At 41.6% G+C, this 23,329-nt stretch overlaps 2 protein-coding genes and 1 long non-coding RNA gene across 8 annotated transcripts; 1 reads left to right on the forward strand and 2 right to left on the reverse strand.

Moving 5' to 3' along the window:
* Window positions 1-807: 807 nt before the first annotated feature.
* Window positions 808-18,698, reverse strand: LOC119502512. Of its 3 annotated transcripts, none has more exons than XM_037793555.1 (4): window positions 18,638-18,698; window positions 2,608-3,292; window positions 2,338-2,451; window positions 808-2,162 (listed from the first exon to the last, which is right to left on the reverse strand). In XM_037793555.1, the coding sequence occupies exons 2-4, from the start codon at window positions 3,247-3,249 to the stop codon at window positions 1,206-1,208; spliced, it is 1,713 nt and encodes a 570-aa protein (XP_037649483.1). In that variant the 5' UTR covers window positions 3,250-3,292; window positions 18,638-18,698; the 3' UTR covers window positions 808-1,205. The 3 variants fall into 3 exon arrangements, with proteins under 3 accessions (XP_037649483.1, XP_037649482.1, XP_037649484.1); XM_037793554.1 differs by lacking the exon at window positions 18,638-18,698 and adding an exon at window positions 7,222-7,366; XM_037793556.1 differs by lacking the exon at window positions 18,638-18,698 and adding an exon at window positions 7,010-7,159.
* Window positions 16,973-22,522, reverse strand: LOC119502515 (cytochrome P450 2K1-like). Of its 3 annotated transcripts, none has more exons than XM_037793564.1 (9): window positions 22,162-22,522; window positions 21,143-21,293; window positions 19,896-20,099; window positions 19,646-19,806; window positions 19,321-19,500; window positions 18,179-18,320; window positions 17,707-17,891; window positions 17,410-17,551; window positions 16,973-17,332 (listed from the first exon to the last, which is right to left on the reverse strand). In XM_037793564.1, the coding sequence occupies exons 1-9, from the start codon at window positions 22,363-22,365 to the stop codon at window positions 17,139-17,141; spliced, it is 1,563 nt and encodes a 520-aa protein (XP_037649492.1). In that variant the 5' UTR covers window positions 22,366-22,522; the 3' UTR covers window positions 16,973-17,138. The 3 variants fall into 3 exon arrangements, with proteins under 3 accessions (XP_037649492.1, XP_037649490.1, XP_037649491.1); XM_037793562.1 differs by having other exon boundaries at window positions 19,896-20,051; window positions 21,128-21,293; XM_037793563.1 differs by having other exon boundaries at window positions 19,896-20,047; window positions 21,124-21,293.
* On the forward strand, window positions 17,212-18,429 carry LOC119502537. Of its 2 annotated transcripts, XR_005210094.1 has the most exons (3): window positions 17,212-17,353; window positions 17,723-17,936; window positions 18,191-18,429. It is a non-coding gene; the product is annotated as an uncharacterized LOC119502537 (long non-coding RNA). The 2 variants fall into 2 exon arrangements; XR_005210093.1 differs by lacking the exon at window positions 18,191-18,429 and having other exon boundaries at window positions 17,723-17,954.
* Window positions 22,523-23,329: the final 807 nt, after the last annotated feature.

Raw genomic sequence — 23,329 nt, forward strand, 5'->3', positions numbered from 1 at the left:
GAAGGAGACTTGCATTTTGCACCTTTTTTGAGAACATATTCCACCCATGCAAGATTGAATAAGCACAATACACCTGAAGGATACAAAGAGCACCTGGCCATATGTGATTACCACAAAGACCCAGCAGCGCTTCTACTCAGTTGTCTTCTATTCAATGAATAGTTTTGCATAACTCAACCTGCAAACCCCGGTTTACCACATTGGTATCAGAAGTGCAATGAAGAGGATGACCTTTTCTCATCTTTCATCTCCCAGGCCAGGTCGAGGAAACTCCTCCTCGAGCAGGGTGGCAGGAAGCTGTCGGGTCCAGGTAGAGGACAGGAAGAACCTGCCATACACTGATGCTGTCATCCATGAAATACAGAGAATGGCCAACGTTCTTCCCATAAGATTGCACCTCCTGAGATGTCGCCTTCCAGGACTACTTCATCAAGAAGGTAAAGCAACTGTTAAAAATGGCATGTGACCTAAAACTCTGTTTGCGGGTGGACGAGAGGCAAAAATGTAGAGGAAATTATCTCTTTTTAAAAATATCTGTATACGTGTAGACAGGGCCTAACACTGCTATCTCCCATTGAGAATTTATACAATGATTGGTCATTAAATATGAAGCTTAGAATTGTCATTTTAACATTATCTTGTTTAGTTTAGATGTAGTAGTTCTAGATTACACTACAGCTCTTTCATTTTACTCCACCAGTGCAGGCCAATGAGATGAACTGCACCTTTCGTAAGCTTCAGCTGTATACACACACATAACATGCTTCACACACACACTGCCTTACACATTGAAATGGGAACGTGCTATGGATCATAACCATCTTTTTATTTTTTTATTTTTTTATCGGCTAGCATAGAGGTATGAAAACAGTTCATAATGCCAGTCCTAGAGATACAAAAATAATAGATACAAAATAAACAAGAAGTGTGACAAAAAAATTACAAAGTGCCTGCACATAATCATTTTCTCTAATTTTATAATCATTTTAAAGACAAATCAACACATTGTTACTAAAGCATTCTGCATTCTATTGCTTTTTGTAATCCCTTAAAATGTACTTTGGAAATACAATAAATTAATTCATGAAATGCTACGGCACATGTTCATTGTAAAAACATGTGTTTTCAGTATTCTAAAGTGATTCTAAAAAAGCAAATCCAAGCCCTTATTGGTCCCAAAACACTCTGAGGCATCTGAAGGCCTCTTAAGGTCCTTCCACTTTGATAATATTGATCTGTTGGTCCTGTGAAGAGTGGTTAGAGTTCATCCCCGGCTGGGTAGACACACTGCAATCCTGGAGAGTCCTCGCTGAACAGCTGCTTGGGAAATCAGATGTTTTACTCTCTGATCCTCTGAAAGTTTGAGAATGTGACTGGCTGTATGTAGGGACATAGGACTGTGTGAAAGGCGGCATGAGTGACTGACTGTTTTGCTGCGAGTATGCAGCTGCATACTGCTGTGTTTGAGGGGGGGTGTGAGTAAGTGGGAGGTTCTCGGCATTGCTACATGGTGGAAACCCGTTCATGCTGGAAGGGCTCAGTCCTGGCAGTTTAAAGGCCTCTACGCTTTCTAAACTCTCTAAAGAGTTGTAGCTTGGCTGGGTTTGGCTGCACTGAGTGTACGTGCCTTGACTGAAGTTGAAGTTGTCTTGGCTGAAAGAGGTAGATGCAGAAGCTGTTGGCAAACCAGAGGGTGATGGAGTTTTGTTGTGCTGCTGTTGAACGACGCTACAACGTCCCAGTTTGGCGGAGAGGCTCTGTAGAGTGCTGAGGATCTCCTTCTGAATGTGTGTCTGCTGCGACTGCTCCCTCTCCATGCAGCACTGCTGCTCCACCAGCATCTTCACTGCCAGACCCAAGCTGCGCACCTCAGAGCCCAGGGTCTGAATCTGATCCTGTAGACCACCTCTCCCTAAGGTGTCCTGGAATGCCTGCTGGGGGCTCGGGTTCCCCTCACTACGAGCGGCGCCCTGGCCTCCGGGGGTCTGTAGACGGATGAGGGCAACCCCAGGAGCCGAGGATGGTAAAGGTGCTGGTGACCGGTTAGGAAGACGAATGCCAACCCGAGGTAGAGGGTGAGGGGAACGGACAGACAGACCTGGTCTCTGCGTAGGGAAACGCCTGGGGGCGCTGCCTCCACCGGGCTGACCTTCCATAACAGTCTGTGCAATATGACAAAAATATCATGAAAATAGTGAAAAACTATGAAAAGTTTTAAAGCAATCGTATGTACTGTGACCCCCACAAGAAGTGAATGAAGTCTGTCATTGATTAAGTGCTTGAACACACTTTAGTTAAGGTAAATAAAGGTGTAGATCAGGTTTGCTCTTTCCTCACCTTTTCAGTGGTCAGATCATACGTTTCGGGTGGTTGTTGCATTGCACTTCTCAAATCAGCATCTTGGACACTCGAGGGATCTCTCCTCAACAGTGACGTCACCTGGTGGAATGACTGATGAAAAACAATGCATGCAAGTTAAGACTGACAGATGAGTGAATTCTTACGGTATTTGACGCATTACACTGGTTTTGTACTATACTAAACAATAACTACAAACCTAACAATTGGGATTGTGACACATGGGAGAAATTTTGCAAAAGCAGGTACCTTCATCCTGTGTGACAGCGCTTTATCCAGAAGCCTCTTTCGAGCTGCGAGCATTGAATTGGTGGCTGGAGAAGGTGTAGCTCTCCTCCTCATCAATGCTCCAGAAGCTGTTAGTGTGGAAGGCACAGCACCGGCCTCTGCTCTTGTTACAGTGGACTGGGGAATTCTTTGTTGGTTGCTTTGTGCAAGGGAGGTGACGCTAACAATCTGGATGTCATTTTCTTCCTTATCTCCCTCGTGTTGCTGTTCTGGCCTGCTGCCTCCACTGGTCTCCCTAGACCCAGATGGCTTTGCCCCAGTATCTGGATTTGTGGAAGTCTGTTTGGCAAAATTTGCAGCTGCTGCAAAGCCAGCGTGGTGAGATGCCTCCCGCAGAAGATTTTGGAGATGAATGTTATTCCAGCTCTCTTGCATTGCTCCGGCTCGAGGCTGCACCTGTGCGGGTGATGTGCTGCTTCCAGCCTCCATGGGTCTAACCCTCCCTGGAGGCCTCCCTTGAAACTCCCTCAGGAACAGGTAGATGGCCTGGGCAGACACCTTGATGTTCTCCAGCTCCAGCACAGCTTTGATCTTACGGAAACTCAGTCCAGCCTTCCGTAGCTCCACCACTTTGTGTTTGGCGGCATCATCCAGCCGGCCCATGGTCTCTCACTCCAGAGGGACTCAGTGAGTTTGGCAGTTAAACCTGCAGTAGGCAGAATGTTTTTGGCATTATTGGGCAGAAAATCCATAATAACCTTTCAGCATATTGTAATTCAAGTGCTCTGAGAGAAAACTAGACATCTGCACCTCCTCATGGCTCTGTTTTCAGGCTTTAAAAAATGTAGCCCGTGACAGGAGACTTTGACCAATCACAGGTCATTTCAGAGAGAGAGCGTTCCTATTGGCTGTTCAATCAACAGAGGCAGCTGTCAATCACTCACAAACTCCAATCAAACAGTCAAACTATGCAGAGCTGATCAAATATGAATCAATATTCTGTTACTGTAATGCTTTGACCGTTTGATTGGAGTTCGCAAGTGATTGACAGCTGCTCAGAGACGGCGAGGCTCCAGATCAGCTCTGATTGGTTGTTTTCCTCCGGTCTGTGAAATCTTGCAGATGCCATTAGGAGCACCGGAGGACACAGAGGCACGTGATATTTTTTCAGATTACCTGTCCTGTCTCATGCACTACTGTCAGGATATAGTTACCGTTTTATAAAAATAACTTTTTTTAAATCATATTTGCTCCATTTCTTCCAACTGCAGCTTTAATCTGTAGAATATTCATATATTACATATAGTAAAAACACTGTAACTAACATTTGGTGGATGGTTAACACTGAGAAATGCTGTGGACGTCTTCTACAAAATACAAGTAATGCAGAAGTGTATTGCTGCCAACATTACACAAAACTTTTGCTCAGTTTTTCATGGGATCCTTATTAGGTTATAACAATTTTCGTATTTATACTTGATACAATCCCGTTGTAACAATAAACCTCCTCTCGTTGTAACAACACATTACTTTTATCATGTTGTTCCAACGTATCTCAGTAAAACTAACTTATAAAACCTATAAAATCTACTGATCCTATATATATATATATATACATATAGACTAAAAATATATCTTACACTGTATATACTGTATATGTTCTTAATGTATATGTTCTTAATATGCCTGAATATGTTCTTAATATGCCTGTATATATTATTAATATGCCTGTATTTGTTCTTAATCTGCCTGTATATGTTCTTAATATGCCCTTATAGAAAGTATTTCCTTTTATAATTGTAATTTAACTTATTATTTTAATGGAGCTTCCCAGCAAAAAGCATTTCACACGATTGTACCTGTATAACCGGCGTGACCATAAACATCTTGAATTTTGAATCTTGATCCACACATGGAAAAATCATAACGAACTGCCTAATGTTTATGTCTCTGCATACAACTTACTTGATAAATCTGTAATGAGGTGAAGTGGCTAACGTTACTGGTTATCATGAATATACTTTTGTCAAGATTAAATTAGTATTAGTCGTTGTATAAGGTTTTGATCTATCTTCCATGAAAACTGATGCAAAAAGTCTGTTTATAAAGTGGTGAACCAGGATCTGTTATTGGAGCAGGAGAGACTTTATATGTTCTGTTAATGTAAGTGTAAATATGTCTGTTTTCTATCCAGACTGCTGAATGAACAAAAGGACTTGAAGGGCCTGGAGGAGACGAGAACTGGAGGGCATGGAACAAACATTTGGTTACTATCAAATCAAATAGTAGTGGTAGCTGTTGTATCACTTGTAGTAATAGTTAAAGTTGTTGTAGTATTAGTAGTATTTATTGTAGTAGTAGTAACTGTTGTAGTAACTGTTGTAGTAATAGTTAAAGTTGTTGTAGTATTAGTAGTATTTATTGTAGTAGTAGTAACTGTTGTAGTAACTGTTGTATCAGTTGTAGTAATAGTTAAAGTTGTTGTAGTATTAGTAGTATTTATTGTAGTAGTAGTAACTGTTGTAGTAGCTGCTGTATCAGTTGTAGTAATAGTTAAAGTTGTTGTAGTATTAGTAGTATTTATTGTAGTAGTAGTAACTGTTGTAGTAGCTGTTGTATCAGTTGTAGTAATAGTTAAAGTTGTTGTAGTATTAGTAGTATTTATTGTAGTAGTAGTAACTGTTGTAGTAGCTGTTGTAGTAATAGTTAAAGTTGTTGTAGTATTAGTAGTACTTATTGTAGTAGTAGTAACTGTTGTAGTAACTGTTGTAGTAATAGTTAAAGTTGTTGTAGTATTAGTAGTATTTATTGTAGTATTAGTAACTGTTGTAGTAACTGTTGTAGTAATAGTTAAAGTTGTTGTAGTATTAGTAGTATTTATTGTAGTAGTAATAGTAACTGTTGTAGTAACTGTTGTATCAGTTGTAGTAATAGTTAAAGTTGTTGTGGTATTAGTAGTACTTATTGTAGTAGTAGTAACTGTTGTAGTAACTGTTGTAGTAGCTGTTGTAGTAATAGTTAAAGTTGTTGTAGTATTAGTAGTATTTATCGTAGTAGTAGTAACTGTTGTAGTAACTGTTGTATCAGTTGTAGTAATAGTTAAAGTTGTTGTAGTATTAGTAGTATTTATTGTAGTAGTAGTAACTGTTGTAGTAGCTGTTGTATCAGTTGTAGTAATAGTTAAAGTTGTTGTAGTATTAGTAGTATTTATTGTAGTAGTAGTAACTGTTGTAGTAGCTGTTGTATCAGTTGTAGTAATAGTTAAAGTTGTTGTAGTATTAGTAGTATTTATTGTAGTAGTAGTAACTGTTGTAGTAGCTGTTGTATCAGTTGTAGTAATAGTTAAAGTTGTTGTATTAGTAACTGTTGTAGTAGCTGTTGTATCAGTTGTAGTAATAGTTAAAGTTGTAGTATTAGTAGTATTAGTAGTACTTATTGTAGTAGTAGTAACTGTTGTAGTAACTGTTGTATCACTTGTAGTAATAGTTAAAGTTGTTGTAGTATTAGTAGTATTTATTGTAGTAGTAGTAACTGTTGTAGTAACTGTTGTATCAGTTGTAGTAATAGTTAAAGTTGTAGTATTAGTAGTATTAGTAGTATTTATTGTAGTAGTAGTAACTGTTGTATCAGTTGTAGTAATAGTTAAAGTTGTAGTATTAGTAGTATTAGTAGTATTTATTGTAGTAGTAGTAACTGTTGTATCAGTTGTAGTAATAGTTAAAGTTGTTGTAGTATTAGTAGTATTTATTGTAGTAGTAGTAACTGTTGTAGTAACTGCTGTATCAGTTGTAGTAATAGTTAAAGTTGTTGTATTAGTAACTATTGTAGTAACTGTTGTATCAGTTGTAGTAATAGTTAGAGTTGTTGTATTAGTAACTGTTGTAGTAACTGCTGTATCAGTTGTAGTAATAGTTAAAGTTGTTGTATTAGTAACTATTGTAGTAACTGTTGTATCAGTTGTAGTAATAGTTAGAGTTGTTGTATTAGTAACTGTTGTAGTAGCTGTTGTAGTAATAGTTAAAGTTGTTGTAGTATTAGTAGTATTTATTGTAGTAGTAGTAACTGTTGTAGTAACTGTTGTATCAGTTGTAGTAATAGTTAAAGTTGTAGTATTAGTAGTATTAGTAGTATTTATTGTAGTAGTAGTAACTGCTGTATCAGTTGTAGTAATAGTTAAAGTTGTAGTATTAGTAGTATTAGTAGTATTTATTGTAGTAGTAGTAACTGTTGTATCAGTTGTAGTAATAGTTAAAGTTGTTGTATTAGTAGTATTTATTGTAGTAGTAGTAACTGTTGTATTAGATGTTGTAGTAACGTTAGTGTTAACTTATAATGCCTATAAAATATAGTTATCCAAACATAGAAAAACAAGATCATAACAACTGCCTTGTTTTTATGTCGCATACAACTTAGCGTGACTTACTTGATGACTCGGTAACGAGGTGAAGTGGCTAGCGTTACAGGTTATCATACACATACTTTAGTCCAGATTAAATCGTTAGTTGTAAAGGATTAGTGAAACATGTGTGTCTCCGTGCCACACATGCAGTCATCACATCTGTCCTGCTATCTTCCAGATGTTAGCCTGGTTAGCTAACAGCTAGCTCAGAACCGTTATAAAGTGAACCAGCTCACCTTGTGGAGGGAAAGTCGATCAGTGTTCAAATCATTTCACATACCACGATGAAATATTTCGTTTTTAACATAGCTACGATGTAATCAGAGAGTCACACACAACCATAAACTCATGTGTCTTTATCGACAATAACATAAATAAACAAATGAGTGGTCGCTCTTTTGATGACGTAACTTCCGCTTGTTACGTCATCACTCCATAGAATAGGTAAGCACCTAACTGGACTATCTATGCACACACTGTTTACAATATTAATGAAACTACTGAGCATTTAGTTTTTCATTGTATGTATTCTGGAGCTTTATGGCTTCTGATATACAGGACTGGCTTTTCCCAATAGTTTCTCATCTGGGAAACTTCTCTCAAAAGACTTAATGGACAATTACAAAGATGACTTTCTGGTGAATAATGTTGGATTTATTATGTACAAAAGTGCTTACAATGACCTACAATAACCTGATTGTTGGATTTGTTGTGTGTGAAGTGTTTGCGAGGACAGGGAGGATGGCATGCTCTGTTCTTTTTGCAAGGTCAAGGAGAGAAAGGAGTCAGAAGGAGAAACAAAGAAGAAGATATGCAGCAAAAACATCACGTGCCATAAGCTCATGACTATTGATATTGTGTAAACCATAAAAACGCTGGATCAGGGATAGCTCGGGGTTCAGACTTCGCGAACTGACCCATGCACTGTATGTTGTCAGGGACACGTAGGTTGGATCCAGATATCTGTAAACTCTTTTATTTTACTTATGCAACATTGATTGTTCGGAATAAATTGTATTATTATGCTTTAACCCGTCTGTTTGGAAATTCTCTTTGTCACACAAGATTAACCAGCACGTAACTGGGCCTTGACCTCTCGGAGGTAGAAGGCCAGTTCCTTCAATTGGTGACCCCGACGTGATCTTCGGCATTGAGAAGCGTGTCCAAAGGACGGACAGACCGGCGAGAGAGAGAAAGGGCCCTGAAATCTTAAGGTAAGCAGAACCTGTTGTATCGAACTCTGCATATTGGCTTACTCTAAATTATCTCTCTTGTTGTGCTGAATCTCCTTTGTAATGATAAATGTTGCAGAAGTAAAGACTTTCTTTTGAAAATTTAGGGGAGTAAGCTGCCCTTTTGGTAAAGACTAAGAGGAGGAAAGCTGCCCTTTTGAAAATTTAGGGGAGCAAGCTGCCCTTTTGGTAAAGACTAAGAGGAGGAAAGCTGCCCTTTTGAAATTTAGGGGAGCAAGCTGCCCTTTTGGTAAAGACTAAGAGGAGGAAAGCTGCCCTTTTGAAATTTAGGGGAGCAAGCTGCCCTTTTGGTAAAGACTAAGAGGAGGAAAGCTGCCCTTTTGAAATTTAGGGGAGCAAGCTGCCCTTTTGGTAAAGACTAAGAGGAGGAAAGCTGCCCTTTTAGTAATAAAAACTGTATGAGTGTACATTAATAACTAGTATTCAGAGGAAAATTAAAACTTACTGTTGATACTGGGCCAACATCGCTGGAACATCAAAGTGTCCAGTAGAAGCTTATGTTGGTAGGATCACAGCGAGGGGCATAGCGACCCATTTACTCTGAATCTAGTTACTGTCATAAACTGAATAAACCTGTGTGAAATAGTACTGGACAGAATGGACGGAGAATGTGACAAAGACTGTGAGGAACGGGGTGGCTGTGGGCCTCCCCGTTTATCATTTGGACAGCAATGGGCTAAAGTTAAGACCAATGTAATCTGTACATTTGATCCCAAGACTAGAAATAAAGAGACTCAAGACCTAGATGAGTGGTATAACATGACAGTGAAGGAAGGGCATTTTCCAGCCACGGTGAGATGCCAGTGATGAGAGCATTAATACAGGTGGTTCATAGAAAGCTGCTGCAAGCAAGACAAGACAAAGAAAAGGGACATATGTTTGTAAGGGGGAAATTGAGGAAGAAAGAAGACGAGTTGGCAAGTAAATTGGTAAAATATAATGTGATACAGATGGCTGCACTATCAGCCTTAGGCAGCCAGACGAAAGCCACCCACGCAAAAACCGCTGAAGCAAAACCACTAGTGAATCCCTCACCCAGTCCTAGCGCACCCCCACCACCAAACCCACATACTAGCCAGCCGCCACATTACATGTCCCTCCATCAGCAGTACCCACCTGGCCCACATCCCAACCCCCCTCCTTATCCTCCTCCTACCCCTAGTCCGGTACCAACCCCACAGGACAGTGATTATACAAACGAAGTTATGGCACCATTGTTTCAAGTGTTAGGTGGTACTTTGGAACTTTAACCCCTACGCTACCTCCTTCGGTAATGCTATTAGACAAAAGTATCCCATACCAGCGGGTAAGCTCCACAGCTTGGTGTTTAAGATTAAGAACGGGGAGAGTGGACGCACGTTCATAGAAAGAGCAAAGACAGAGTGGGCGGGGGCTACGGGGGTGAACCCAGATAAAGAATCACAGCAGTCTCTGTTCAGAATAGCTCTGTTAAAACATGCTCCGGAAGGAGTTAAGAGAAAGATGCAAGAGAATCCAGATATGGCAGGGGCAAAATCATCAAGATGGGAAACACATTTCTGCCATCATCAGGATGCAGAAACCAAGGAGGAGGAAGAGGAAAATGAGTCATTAAAAGAGATGGTAGCTCAGTTGACTAAATTACAGTTGGCAGATGCACGGACTCGTGCGACAGATAAGAAAAAGGGAGGGAAAGAAAAAGATACCCAGATGGCTCAAATTGTAACACCAGCTCCAGCCCCGTCACAGAATCCTTATCCACTGCAGGGCCAGTCACAGGCTATGTATCAACCCCAGTATCATGTTCCTTACCAAGCTGCCCCATATCAGCAGCCCCCTTATCATGAAGGTCGGAATAGAGGCAGAGGGAGAGGAGGAGGAGGCAGGGGGAGGAGGTATGCCCAACCAAGAGGAGGCAGTTGTAACATCTGCGGAAACCCGGATCACTGGGCACGTGACTGTCCTCAGAAACAACAACAGCAGATGAGAGGGCCTCCACAGCAGTCATATCAGCCAACAATACAGACTCCACCAAACCAACAGCTAGCTCCAATGCAGGCATACAGCGGGTACTCTGCGCAGGGACCTCCACCTGGTCCATATACACCAGGAATGTTCCCATAGGGGTGCCCGACGGAGATGGAGGGCCAGGGGCTGGCAGAGCCCTGTCTCCAGTTGACAGTGAACGGAAAGCGAAGATGGTTCATGGTGGATACGGGAGCACGTTACTCCACCTTAGCTGAACCTATGTGTTCCCTTTCCTCTCACTATGTTTCCGTTTTGGGATTTTCCGGCACTGAACAAAGACTGCCTTTTACTGTTCCCCTTCCTGTCCGGCTTGGGAGACAGGTGATGGAGCACCCCTTTTTGTATGCACCTGATTGTCCACGTGATCTCCTGGGAAGAGATGTTTTGGCAGCACTGGGGGCTTCTGTACATTGTTCACCAGAAGCTGTGATAGTGAGTTTCCCCGGAGGAGAAGAAATGGTGTGCTCCTCGCCCTCCAGTGCTGATCGCATGTGCATGTTGAGTCCTGATACCTCACCTGATGCCCCACCACCCTGTGCAGACATATATTGGGCCCTGCTAGCCGACCGAAACCCTCTGATTGACTTTTACAACATGTGGCAACCATGGATTAGGGCTCTACACCCTTACCTCCCTGTTCCCGATCCTCCCCACTGCACTCTGAATTATGACAGAAATAATGATCTTACGTATCAAGATGAGTTTCAACAGAACCTGTTAGATACAACCTGGGGGATAGGGGTAAGAGATGTTTATATAGCACCAGCAGGAGTAGCAGCCGCAGTAAAACTAACCCCAGCACAAGAACAATGGTATCGCATGTCAGAAGAAGCTGTTCCCCATGTGTCCCTAGCCATAGCTCCAAAACATCAGGCTAAAGACTTAGGCCCCATGGTTAAAGCAGCAGTCGCTCTGACAGACTGGGTTCCCACTTCCCTTTTGGGGGTTTCAATCTCACCATCCTCTAACATATATAGACTCTCTTTTTACAATGCAGTGTCAGGTCTTTGCAAACATGAGTTACTAACACGCCACCACGGTAGGGAGATGTTAGATGGTGAAGGAGCCACTTCCATGTTGGCAGCTCTCCCTTCCTCACTGTGGTCTACGGGCCCCTTTGATGTTGGCAGGTGCAGCATGGAACCGGTAACTTTCGAGATGAAGACTTACTGCCCTATCTGGAGACCTCAGTATAAGCATAAAGTGGAAGCAGCCCAGGGTATCTCTCCTACGATTGAAGGACTGATAAAGGCGGGAGTATTAAGAAAATCTTACTCTCAGTGGAACACTCCCATTTTGCCAGTAATCAAACCCTCCGGCTCATACAGAATGGCTCATGATTTAAGAGCCATCAATGACCTGGTTTTGACTCCTGTTACACCAGTACCGAACCCCCACTCTGCTCTCTCGATGCTCACCCCAGCCCATACATCTTTCACATGTATAGATTTGGCTAACGCCTTCTTTTGCCTGCCCTTAGCAGATCATTTACAGGACATTTTCTCATTTACATATGAAGGCCAAAGGCTGACATATAATGTGTTACCTCTTGATGGGAAACAATCTGCTCAGGCAGCAGAACTTACGGCTGTAGTTTGTGCTCTGCGGTTAGCGGAAGGGAAGGCAGTGAATATTTTCACAGACTCTGCGTATGTGTGCAATGCAATTCACAGAGATATGTCTGGCTGGGTGCAAGCGGGTTTTAAGACTAGTCAGAATAAACCTATGGCTCATGAGGAGTTGATGAAAGAGTTGTTGGAAGCAATCCAGTTACCACAGAGGGTAGCTGTGATCAAAGTGAAAGGACACAGTCAGGGCACTGACTTAGAGAGTATAGGAAACGAAGCAGCTGATGCAGCCGCTAAAAAGGCGGCAGGGTATTTACCTACTATGATGGTCATGACCACAGCAGATCTCGGTTCTGAGATAACTGATTTCTCCATTATACAAGCTCAAGAATCTGCCACAGCAGCAGAACGAACCATCTGGGAAGATAAGGGAGCTATAGAACAGTTTGATGGTATATGGTATAACGGAGATCAAATAGTTATGCCCCCCTGTTGGATGTCCTCAATATTGACTCAGACTCATGGACTTGACCATAAAAGCCACAAACAGATGTTACGAGATCTCCGCCACTGGTGGATTCCCCGGAAACATGCTACTATAACTGACTTCTTGACTAAGTGTGACGTATGTAGTACATGTAACATCAGACCTACCATCACTCCTAGGGCAGGAAAACATCCTTCTCCCACTGCCCCGGGACAGGAAATCTTTATTGATTTCACAGATATGGGAGTAAGGGCTGGGGGGAAAAGATTCCTCCTAGTAATTGTGGACGCATTTTCACGTTGGGTTGAGGCCTACCCTACGGGAAAAGAGGACGCAAAATCAGTCATTAAATGTCTGGTGAATGAGTACATTCCGAAACATGGGTTTCCTAAATTGATCAGGTCAGATAATGGTTCACATTTCAAAAATAAAGACCTGCAATCTGTTGAAAAGGCTCTGGGACTACAACACAAATTTGGCACTGTGTATCATCCACAATAACAGGACTCACATCATTTGAGCTTACGTGTGGCCGACCTTTCCCAGGGCCGTCCCAAAACCCCTCTCCCCTTCCTGACCTCGGTTACAGACCATACTATTTGAAGGTTAATGCTCTTGTGTCAGCTCTCTCCTATACAGGTGACAAACCTGTCACCCCTGTCACAGAGGACGTTCCAGGACCTGACCCTGGACCCCCGGAACACCTTTGGTTGAAGGTGTTAAAGAGGAAGTGGTCGGAGCCACGTTGGACAGGCCCACACAAGGTTCTGGCCAGAACTGCAACAGCTGTGCAGCTTGCAGGAAAAGGACTCAACTGGTGGCACCTAACACAGTGCTCCAGCAGCAGGACAGGACCTGAAGCAGAGGAGGCAGCCCCACAAGGAGCCCAGGCTACGTGAAAAGAGGGTCACGTATAATTTTTTATTTTTCATATACTGTATAAACTGTGACTGTGATGAGATACACATAAGGGAAAGAAGGTTACAAGGTCTTGCCTGTATTTACAGTTAAATCAGGCTAACATGGTTGTTTAGGTGGACTCATCTAGGTGGTTTTTGAAAAACATTATATATCACATTGTATTAAAAATTGTTGCTTAGAATAAATGCTAAAATAGACAAAAATAGACAAAAATAGATAAAAATAGATAAAAAAAGAGAAACCAGGGGTGGGGAGAATCCACCATAGAGAAATTTCACTTCCTTTCCCAAACCAGTATAAAATAGGATCACCCAGATAAAAGTTTTTCAGTTGCGCGCAGGAAAACAACCTAGAAGCATCATGCAGTACGACAAACTGCTAGTAGCGTTTGCTGTAGCATTTGTGTTTACCTCTCTTGTCCTCGTTCATTTCATATTACTATCTTAATGCAATTCATGTATTTTCGTGTTTTCAGTTACCATTTTAGTTATTCATGATAAAAGGATAAAGAATAACCTGGGAAAGCACAGACTGTACTAGTTTAGATACATTACTTATCATCCTCGCCTCTGCACTCTGCTAAAACTGGCTAATCACAAGTAACTCTTTAACAATAGACAATGCTTTCACTCAGAAGCAGGGTGGAAGGTGTGGGCTACAAGGGGGGGAAGGCTAAACCAAGATTATAAAGAATGATGTAGTGAGGTAGCTCCCCTAATGAATATAAACTAGCTGACCAAATAGCTGCAGGTTTTGAAAACATACCTATAATAAGTGCTCTGATCCCTATCACTCCTAACAAAAATGTTGACCGCATTAACTACATCCACTATAATGTTCTCCGTTTGACTAATCTAACCCGTGATGCAATTGCCGGACTAGCTGAACAAATGGCTCCTACGTCACTGATGGTGATCCAAAATAGAATGGCATTAGATATGCTGCTGGCAGAGAAAGGCGGTGTATGCTCAATGTTCCAAGACTCATGTTGTATTTTCATCCCTAACAATACAGCGCCGGACGGGACTGTAACTAAGGCGCTAGAGGGGCTCCGGACGCTGTCTGAATCCATGCACGATGACTCAGGTATCAACAGCCCCATTAACGACTGGTTAGACCGTACCTTTGGGAAATGGAAGTCCATGGTGGTATCTCTATTCTCCTCAATCCTTGCTGTGTGTGCATGCTTAGTATTATGCGGTTGTTGCTGTATTCCATGTATTCGCCACCTCACTGAGCGCGTGATTATTTCTGCTGTGCAACGAAAGCATCCGGATGCACCTCCTTCTTATCAGATGGCCATGTTCCAAGCGGAGAGACAGGGTCTCCTGGAAATGGTGGGGGATAGTGAAGATGTTGATCCTGAAGAGGTTGTGTGATGATGCTTATAATTAATACATCTGTACGTAACATTATCTATGCTTATAATAAATATATCTGTATGTAACATTATCTGTAGGTGAACTTAGTTAAGTTCAAAAGAGGGTCTGTTGGATTTATTATGTACAAAAGTGCTTACAATGACCTACAATAACCTGATTGTTGGATTTGTTGTGTGTGAAGTGTTTGCGAGGACAGGGAGGATGGCATGCTCTGTTCTTTTTGCAAGGTCAAGGAGAGAAAGGAGTCAGAAGGAGAAACAAAGAAGAAGATATGCAGCAAAAACATCACGTGCCATAAGCTCATGACTATTGATATTGTGTAAACCATAAAAACGCTGGATCAGGGATAGCTCGGGGTTCAGACTTCGCGAACTGACCCATGCACTGTATGTTGTCAGGGACACGTAGGTTGGATCCAGATATCTGTAAACTCTTTTATTTTACTTATGCAACATTGATTGTTCGGAATAAATTGTATTATTATGCTTTAACCCGTCTGTTTGGAAATTCTCTTTGTCACACAAGATTAACCAGCACATAACTGGGCCTTGACCTCTCGGAGGTAGAAGGCCAGTTCCTTCAATAACATTCTCATTCTTAGAAAATTGTATTTGCACAAATCCAAGTATATGAAAGTGAAACCTATAGGTTTAATGTGTTTCATTCTGTTAACAGCGACACCTTTGGCCATTAAGACAACGAAAGTCAGCGTCCTGTTGCTCGCGCCTGTGCTCGCTCTATATAGACATGAACGAGCATCGCTCAAAACAGTGAGGCGACACACGTCAGCTAAAACCACAATATCACTCCATATTTCACCTGCTTGGCAGTAATGATAGCTTACCAGTCGAAAGTCTCTCCATGAATCAATGCTGATCCTAGTGTTGGCTTTTCCTGCCTCAGCCTCCTGACCGCGGCCGGAGGGAACAGGTGGGACGCCGGAGTTTTGGTCGGAGACGATAACGTTTCTCGCTGCGGAGCCCCGTCACTTCACAAGACACGGGAAACCTCTGTTGGTCTGGGGGAACTGCAGCATTTATTTCTGCACAGACGTCCACTGTACATTCACTAGATATTCTCAGAGCTACAAGGACTTCTGCAGTGTGTAGTGTGCGCGCATGCACGTGTAGAGGTGGAGCGAGCTGAGTGAGAATGAGCGCGGTGTGTGAGTGAAGGCAGGGAGACAGAGGAGCAGAGTACGGCAGAGACTCCGGCCCTGGAGACCAAAGCTATGGTAGAAAATTGTATTTGCACAAATCCAAGTATATGAAAGTGAAACCTATAGGTTTAATGTGTTTCATTCTGAGTTTCCTTCTTACATAAAAGCCCTTAAAGCCATGAAAAACGAAAATGCATTGAAACTTCTTAGTATAATAGAAGAATATGAATTACAGGTACAGCCCTAGCCCTGAAAGATTTACGTTTTGTGGACAAGTGTTAGAAAGAAGTTGTGATATTGTTTTGAGCATTTCTGTGAACTTTAAAAAACGTGGAAATATCGCCACTGTCTCAGGCAGCAGGTACACACACCGCATCGCGGATGTTTTGGGTTTACCTTGCCCTGAGCATGGTCTTACAGACAAGGTGTGTTTACTTTGTTATTTGAACTCCCACACATTATTGCACACATGTATTAGTTTACAGAAAACAGGTATTTTATGAAGTGTTTTATATAAAAGCAAGTTACATGTTGCAGAGCTGCACCTGTTTCTGGAAGATGTTTACATTGTAGTTTAAAGGTGAAGTATATTGTGATATTTGGTTGCAGCCTAATGGGTTCACATTGAAAGTGTTTTATATTTCTCTTGTGTGATAGTGATGTTTAAATTGAGTGTGAATGTCCAGAATCGTAGATTAGATATTGCTTATGAAAAGTACAGTTTAAGATGACTGTTATTTGCACTATATCATTATAGTAGCCATGTTGCACTTATATAAAAGTGATATTGTGTACTAGAATGTTGCTTTATGTATGAAAACTGGAAGCAGTACACCTGAAATGTGAAGTTGTTATGTGTGATATTAATGGACTAATTGGATTAATGGATGTTTATTGTACTTACCTTAAACCAAAGTTATTATTGACTGAAACAGAGACTGACACTAAGAGAAATGAGATGTTTGGAATATGTTATTGTGAATTTGAATATAGATGCAATCTGGATACGAACTGAGCGCTTCCGTGTCTTCATTGCTGCTGCACTTTATCTGTATTTTACAGATTCGTACTTTGTTGCTGTGGTACCACATTCTGGGACCCGTAACATATATATATATATATATGATGAAAGAAAACATTGGCAACAGGTTAAAGAAATTTAATCCCATTTTCTTATTAAGATTTTTCTCTTTGAATTGAAATGGCCACACACAGCAAACTGCAGATACAGATATTCCTTGCTGATACCCTAACAATGCACTTCATTTGAAGATAAAATGTGTTAACAGTAACACAGTAGTGTTACTTTTTCAATGGTTTAGCATTCTCAAAAGCTTTCCACTGTGCAAAAGTGTTTGACTTGAATGTTACTAATTTCAAAATTCCTCTCGACTGACAGCACACAGCTCATGAGGTGACGGGTTGATGGTGAAGCCCACAGCTGGGGTCAGATCCAGTTCATCCTCTGTGACTCCAGGTGGAGGAGTGAAACGAAAGCGCTGAAGGAGGACGGCGAAGAAGAGGAAGACCTCCATTCTAGCCAGACTTTCTCCTGGACACGCCCTGCGACCTGTCAGAGAACAAACTTCGGGTAATCTGAAAAATTTCAATTGGTATTGACAAGAAGTGTTAGCTGAGCTCGCTAACCTGCAGAGAAAGGTATGAAGGCATCTCTCTTGACAAACTTCCCATTCTTGTCCAAGAAATGGGCAGGATTAAAGGTGTGTGCGGTCTCCCACTCACTTTCATCCCACAGAACTGATGTCACAAGAGGAAACACAGGGGTCCCCTTGAGAAAGACAGTTTATTAATACTTACAATGTTTTAAAGAGCAATACAAACTACTATCTTTAAACAGCTTTCTAGAATCAAGTATGCAGTTGCATTCTGTTTCATCATTTTGCCTGATCTGGAAGACTTGTTATAATTTAGTCAGATGTTTACCTTTCTAATAAAATAGCCCTGGAAGGTCACATCTGTGCTGGTGATGTGAGGAATAGCGATGGGAAGGATATTCGCCAGTCTCTGTGTCTCATGGATGACAGCGTCAGTGTAGGGCAGGTTCATCCTGTCCTCTACCTTGACCTGACGGCTTCCAACCACCCTGCTCAGCTCCTCCTGGACCTGGTCTGGAAATTACAAAATAAGAGAGGACACTAAAAGGCAAAGCAGAAGTAAAGCATGTTTTTCTTGCCAATTGTGTAGAAAGACTAACATGATTGCATCTCACCAAACTCTCACAGAGACAGGTCATATTAATGAACACAGTCCACAACACATCACCATAGCTGTCACAGCATTTTGCACAAGCAAGATCAGATTAATCTCAATGCCTTTAGTGTAACTGTCGGACCATCTGGAAGAAGAATGCCCAGGAAAACTAAGGAAATAGGTTTGACACAAGCATATTACTTACCTTGTATTTGAGGATACTTGGCCATGAGCAACAGACTCCATCTCAGTGTAGTTGATGTAGTATCAGTACCAGCCGCAAAGAGGTTGCCAACAGATGCCACAAGGTTCTTCATGTTGTAGTATGAGTCCGTAATCCCTAAATCCTTATTAACAGGTAAAAAAATTAAATGGGTTTATATTTCATTTGAAAGAAGCTCTAACCATCTATCTTCAAGCTATTGATTTCTTTCATAAAAATTGAATGGTGTTCAAAGGGACTGTTTGTAAGAATCAGAAATTGCTTGTTAACAGCGACACCTTTGGCCATTAAGACAACGAAAGTCAGCGTCCTGTTGCTCGCGCTTGTGCTCGCTCTACATAGACATGAACGAGCATCGCTCAAAACAGTGAGGCGACACACGTCAGCTAAAACCACAATATCACTCCATATTTCACCTGCTTGGCAGTAATGTTAGCTGACCAGACGAAGGTCTCTCCATGAATCAATGCTGATCCTAGTGTTGGCTTTTCCTGCCTCAGCCTCCTGACCGCGGCCGGAGGGAACAGGTGGGACGCCGGAGTTTTGGTCGGAGACGATAACGTTTCTCGCTGCTGAGCCCCGTCACTTCACAAGACACGGGAAACCTCTGTTGGTCTGGAGGAGCTGCAGCATTTATTTCTGCACAGACGTCCACTGTACATTCACTAGATATGCTCAGAGCTACGAGGACTTCTGCAGTGTGTAGTGTGCGCGTATGCACGTGTAGAGGTGGAGCGAGCTGAGTGAGAATGAGCGCGGTGTGTGAGTGAAGGCAGGGAGACAGAGGAGCAGAGTACGGCAGAGACTCCGGCCCTGGAGACCAAAGCTACGGTCTCCCCCGCGTCCTCCGACCGCAGCCAACACTGTTTTGCAAGACGGGCTACGCTAGATATAACTTTGCGGTTTTGGTGCTTCCGTGCAGTTTGTGTTGGAGTCTTGTTTGAACATCGTAGCCACACAGGAGTGTGCATGGGACACCGACCCGCAATGATTTATATGTGTAAGAAGTTATAAACAGTCCCTTTAATGAACTCATGTTAAGCATCAATTAAGTCATAAAAATCCAGGAATTAATTGTTACAGATTTAAACCATGCATTATGATATTACACTAGATTTCAATACCTCTAACTTCTGTTTCTGGACCAGAAAGGAGTCCACATATCCTCTGCACATCTGAGCATTCAAAGTTTCTTGTAAATGTCCGATCAGCAGCTTTATTTGTTTTTTGTTCTTAGCAACATTCTTCCTGAGACGCATCCTGTTGCTCACCCATTGGAACATCCAGGGGAATAGGTTGTACAACTGGTTTTGATTGAACAAAGACAACACAAAAACAACACGATATTAAAGAACAATAAAATGTATCGATGCTAATGAGTCTGTACTTCTTATTACACCCCACAAAACGTACATCTGTTAGTTTATTTAATGAAAGAGAAAGTGGTACTTGTATTGAAGGAGAGCCCATAAGTTGAAGGTTGGCAGTGGCTCGCTCTATCATACTAATAAACTCTGAATCACTGTAATCAAATCTGTGGCCATAGACCATTGAACAGATGATGTTGCAAGATGCACAGTTTAGTGACTGGGTAGTATTGAAGGGTTGACCTGAAACAAACACAAATTTGAATGAGTTAAACAAAAAACAAATTTGGAATTCCTTACAAAGATATAATACAATACAAGAGAAGAGTTACCTCCATGTTCTTCAAACACTTTGATCAGATACTGAGTCTCCTCATTGATTTTGTCCTCTGCTGTTTTTCTGCCCATCCCAAAGTCTCTCAGGTTGGTCAGAGCAAAACGCCTCATTTCTTTCCACAATTCCCCATTGGCAAATAAAATTCCTCTACCTAAAGTGAAATCAAGTACACAGGTTGTATCAAAATGCAGTTTGTGCACTGCACAGTGCAAGAGTTTTTCAGAGATATGTCCTCTGGCTTCTGGTAAATTTTAGTGATGTAACTCAAAGTACTTTTCAGCCATAATAGCATCATGGCTGTAGCGATGGCAATGTCAGTCGGTCGGTCTACTACCTGATGATTTACCATGACATTTGGTACAGACATTCATGGTCCCCAAAGGATGAATCCACATGACTTTGGTCATCCCCATGACTTTTCTTCTAGTGCCACCATCGGGTCAAACTCCAATAAATCCAAAGATCCCTGACTTCCGTGGTGATGAGGTGCTTTGAGAGGCTTGTCAAGAGTTCATCAAGTCCTAACTATTCCCAACCGTGGACCCGCTGTAGTTTGCATACTAATCCAACAGATTCACAGACAATGCCATAAATCACCTCATCCACACTGCCCTGGTCCACCTGGAGGGGGTGTTGTGATCAAATGCTGTTTGTGGACTACAGCCCAGTGTTTAATACAATCATCCCTTCCAGACTTGTGATGAAGCTTGAAGACCTGAGACTCACCCTGTGCATCTGGGTCTTCAACTTCCTAAAGGACAGACCAGAGGCAGTGCTTGTGGGCGACCACACCTCATCCCTCCTCAACATCAACACAGGAGCCCCTCAAGGATGTATCCTGAGCCCCCTGCTGTACTCCCTGTACACATGATTGTCACCACGTCTGTCTCCACCACAGTCGTGGTGAGCCTGATCTCTGACAACAAAGAGAAGGCCTACCTAAAGGAAGTGACTCACTTGGAGAACTGGTGCCAGGAGAACAACCTCACTGTAAAAGGCAGCAAAACTAAGGAGCTGATAGTGGATTTTGGGAAGAAGAAGGAGAGGAACTACCAACCTCTCCGGCTCCACGGGGCCCCCTGTCTAAGTAAAGCCACGCAGCACATTTTTTTGGCTGTACATTGTTAGCTGTGTTATATTAACAAAGTCATTGAAACAAAGGACTATGTGTCATCTGATAAATGTATACTTTGAGGGATTATCACTAAAGCCTGCTGCTCTACTTACTACTATGGGAACCACGGAGGTCAACAAAGGAAGGAGCGACATATCTGTCTCCAAACTCCACAGCATGGTTGACCAGTGCCTGCTTCACGGTCTCGTATCCTGCCAGGATTACCACCTTCTGGGGTCCAAGATATACTCTGAACACTGATCCATATTTCTTGGAAAACTATGAAACAAAAAGCAGACAATGTTGTGATTATTATGACAATATTTAAAGTTTTACTGCCTTAGAAGTATTGAGATCATCACAACTTTACTCTAATTCCAAACACAGATGAACAAAACTGCAGTTAAGTGACCAGAATATCTTGTATCCTACAGTACAATTATCCAGAGAATCCTGCTCTCCTAAAGGTGTGATTATATCAAATCCAATTGATACAATACCATTAAAAAGTGTGGAATTGCATGCCACAAAGGTACAGTCAGATGGCTGGGAGGACTACTCTTTATTTTTGAATGGTCTTTTATGCTTTTAGGTTGTAAAAAGTCATCTTTATATGTACATGGAGAACAGAATCCTGTAAAATGGTTCAACCAGACTGACATCTGAAAGGGCAGAAAAAGACAAAGCTACCTCTGAGAAACAGGAATAAGCAATAAGAATATAAAAAATGAACAGTCATTGGTAAAAGAAATTGGAAGCTTAGCATCAAAATCTGTTTTAAATCAGATTTAAATAGGAACAGGGCCCTGGTTCAGTGTCAAGTGTGCAATAATGCCAAGCTGGAATTAATAGGTGTATTGCTTTCGCAAAGCTATGAGTAAAAAAGAAAAATAGCTTCTCAAAATATTTAGAGGGCACGTATGGTCTATGTGAGGAAATAGACTAAATGGAAGATTAAATCTTTTAGTAACTATTTTAGGGCAAAAACTATGTCAAATGTAAATAATATATTTGGTGTCTGAATCATACTGTTTTTATCTATGTTTAAATAACATCAAAAACATCAAAATAACCGGTGATTCCACACTTTTGAACGGTAGTGTATATACATTGTATAACCAATTTAGTTTAACATATCATGTCTCACCTCATACAGTGTACTGTGGACTGATTTAAGATCCAGCTGCAGCAAATTGCCAAACACAGGCAGTGGCCAGGGTCCTGGAGGCTCCTTTCTTTGATGGTCAGAGTTGTGGAAAAATATATAAAAGACCAGAAGGATCACAATGATGCCCAGTAGAGTGGTTGTACTTGGGGACTGCAGAAACATGTTTTCCATGACGACAGGCATACTCTCAACAGCCAGAGACAATGTTTCTGTGTTTAATGTGACCTGACACAGTAAGACGTCCTCTATTATAGCTATAGTGTTGTTTTTGTTACTATCCCTTGGTTAATGTTCAATCGTTATATCGTCCGGAACATCGAGTCCCAGGGTATGTAAACAGAATAAGAAGTATAAAGGTTATTCAACGCACTAAAAGGACTATTGCCAGGTACAAATCCAAACTACGTGCCAACATAATTCATTATAAACACAAGATGTGGAAAGTGTCCCCCTGTTCTAGACGTTAATGGGCAATGTATCAAAAGTTTTATCTAAAGCCATAATACATAATCCAACTTTACTCCTCCTCAATAATGATTTACAATTAGAGCAGCAGCAGTGGGTAGAAATGGAGCAAATATGATTAAAAAAAACAACATTATTTTTTATAAAACGGTCACTATAACCTGACATTAGTGCATGAGACAGGTAATCTGAAAAAAAACATGTGCTTCTGTGTCCTCCGCTGCTCCTAATGGCATCTGCAGGATTTCACAGACCGGAGAAAAACAACTAATCAGAGCTGATCTGGAGTCAGCCGTCTATGAGAGCCACGAGTCAATCACTCACAAACTCCGATCAAACGGTCAAACTAGGCGGCGCTGATCAAATAGGAACTCTCGGGCGGCTGGTTAGCTCAGTCGGTAGAGCGAGCGCCCATGTATCGCCAAGGCTCAGACTTAGCAGCGGTGGACCAGGGTTTGAATCCAGCCTGTGGTCCTTTCCGCATGTCATTTCTCTCTCTCCCCCTTTCCAACACTCTATCCACTGTCCTATCAATAAAATACTTAAAAATCACCTCAAAAAATAACTTTAAAAAAAAAATAGGAACTCTCTCTGAAATGACCTGTGATTGACCAAAGTCTCGGGTCAAGGGCTAGATTTTTTTATAGCCTGAAAACAGAGCCATGAGGAGGTGTAGAAGTCT

This window comes from Sebastes umbrosus, chromosome 14 (genome assembly GCF_015220745.1).
Source record: "Sebastes umbrosus isolate fSebUmb1 chromosome 14, fSebUmb1.pri, whole genome shotgun sequence".
NCBI lineage: Eukaryota > Metazoa > Chordata > Actinopteri > Perciformes > Sebastidae > Sebastes > Sebastes umbrosus.